Raw genomic sequence first — 2,207 nt, 5'->3', positions numbered from 1 at the left:
TTTCTAGCGGTCGAGTGTCTATCATTGACAAGTCCAAAGAAGTCGAAATCACGCGATGTGGTGGTTCTGGAATTGGAGGTAGCGGGGATTTATCTTCCGCTAGCGATATGAACAAGAGTACTTTCTGCACCAAAAAGCTACTGCGAGAGTTTCTCTTATGGCAACTACCGCAGTAAATTTGGTCCAAATAGAACTTCCACTTTTAAGTGGGGACTAATATTACCTCCCGGTATTAATACTGCATCTGTCGCTAATATATATATATATATATATATATATGGAAGGATATATAACTATGCATACGGTGACACAAATATACATAACCTTCCATGTATCTCTCAGCCTTCTCTTGAAGTATGAACCAATGTGCGTATATATCTTTTGGTTAGTTTATATATCACAATACTCATCTAAAAGTCCATCTATGTGCATAACAGTCTAATTGTTTATTTATCACCCTGCCAATGTATCAATCAATTAATTAATCAATATATTCAATAAGGAATCGATAAGTACTTCAGACTATCCATACATCCTATTGTCTTTGCAACCAACCAAATAATTATCTATCAATTAGAGTAACACACTATGTGTGTGGCATGTATGTTCTGCGCGTGTGTGTGTGTGCGTGTGTTAAGCAAGTTGTTTATGATTGTGTGTATGTGATGTGATAAGACTATGTAGAGTTATGACTAAAGTGTATGCAGGTATAAAGACTGTTGCTGTGTACATCAGTGTGTTTGTAACTGTGCAAGTAGAATTGAACGTGTGTACTTGTGTGAAGTTTGTAATCATCTTCGTGTGTCAGTATGTGTGTATGATATATTCAGTGTGTGGTATCTTCAGATATAGATAAGATTAGTATATGTGGGTATGACGACGACGATGATGATGGTATCATGGTGGTGGTGTGTGTGTATGTGCGTATGAGTATATGTGTGTGTATGTGTGTGTGTAGTTATGGTGGGGTGCATTTTAAAAGGATGTATTGTGGTGTGGTAGAGTATAAAAATGAACATGAGCGCAATTTTGATGCCCGCGGGAGCGTAGAATCAGAGGTGGAAGATGGAGTGTTGTGATAACAAAAAGCGGAGGAGCCATGGTATGAAATAACATCCCAGTCTGCGGTCTGTCTCTCTCCAAAGTATAAGAGACCACATAACTGGTATATATGACTGTAAAAGACATTCCAAGGAGTTATGGTGAAACGCTCTCTGAAAAGGAAGAAACTTTAGTAGGGTCCAAGAAAGACATTAATGATATGGATGTACGGACATCTATTGCAACGGTTTCGCGGGCAGGGGAAGGATCCAGGTTGAGTATTGGAAAGGAAGGGGGTTAAAGTGCTTCAGACTAGAAGGTCACCAAGGCCAGAGTTCCCTTATGGAATATGAAAAGAAGGCATGATTTGAGGGAAAGAGGTGGAAAATATGCTAATGAATTTTCATAATGATGGAAAGTGAACAGAATTGTCTGTCTTGGTAACGATTAGATTCACTCCCAATATTAATCCTATATTTAATTAATTTTAATTAATACACATCAAGTCGTATGCTATGCTGACGTAGAGGAAAATAGTACTGCTACACACTACAAATACATTATATAAATACTTTCAGTACAAGCTATAAATGCAAAACCAAGAACGAAACACTGCACTTACGCAAAGCAAAGCTGCTCTCGGTTGCACAATGAATGCATACAGGAAAATAAGACAATAAGACTTGTTAGTGGTTAGGTTAAAATAGAAAAAAACATAAATACATAAAAAAATAATTTATGTATCAATGCGAGCGAGAGATGTCAACCAAACCCCGAATGAACCAATAGTTTTAGAACTGAAGAGTAAGAGAGAGAGGTGGGGGGCAATAAACATTGTAAACTTACTTGATACGGTATAAGTAGCGGATGGTAGACTTAGAACCATTGATCCAATCGATGAAGAAGCACGAAAAAAACTCATAATCTCCACAAAGAATAGTCCATAGCACCGAACTGTTCCGTTTAAAGTTATCATTAATGCTACAACGCCTGTAATTAGAAAAGAAAGCAATGAAAGAATAAGTGAAGGGAGGAATTCTGAATGCGTTTAATATTCTTGCTTTCTTTCTATAGTCTCTTATGCAATTAGCTGAATAGGTACGGCACGACACGTGATATCGTGCGTGCTAGTTGCAGTTGCATAATATCATATGTATATATATATA

The 2,207-nt window shown here is 37.2% G+C and overlaps 1 protein-coding gene across 1 annotated transcript in view; it reads right to left on the bottom strand.

Annotated features, from left to right (window-relative positions):
• The window catches only part of LOC106879733 (monocarboxylate transporter 12), a 185,242-nt gene that overhangs the window by 47,858 nt on the left and 135,177 nt on the right, over nt 1-2,207 (bottom strand). The window contains exon 2 of the mRNA XM_052967153.1: nt 1,888-2,031. Within this exon, the coding sequence (XP_052823113.1) occupies nt 1,888-2,031 (144 nt within the window). The remainder of the gene's footprint in view (nt 1-1,887; nt 2,032-2,207) is intronic.

The sequence above is a fragment of the Octopus bimaculoides genome, chromosome 4 (assembly GCF_001194135.2).
Source record: "Octopus bimaculoides isolate UCB-OBI-ISO-001 chromosome 4, ASM119413v2, whole genome shotgun sequence".
Taxonomy (NCBI): domain Eukaryota; kingdom Metazoa; phylum Mollusca; class Cephalopoda; order Octopoda; family Octopodidae; genus Octopus; species Octopus bimaculoides.
The sequence above is the reverse complement of the archived record's forward strand: the minus strand, read 5'-3'. Positions and strand labels throughout refer to the sequence as shown.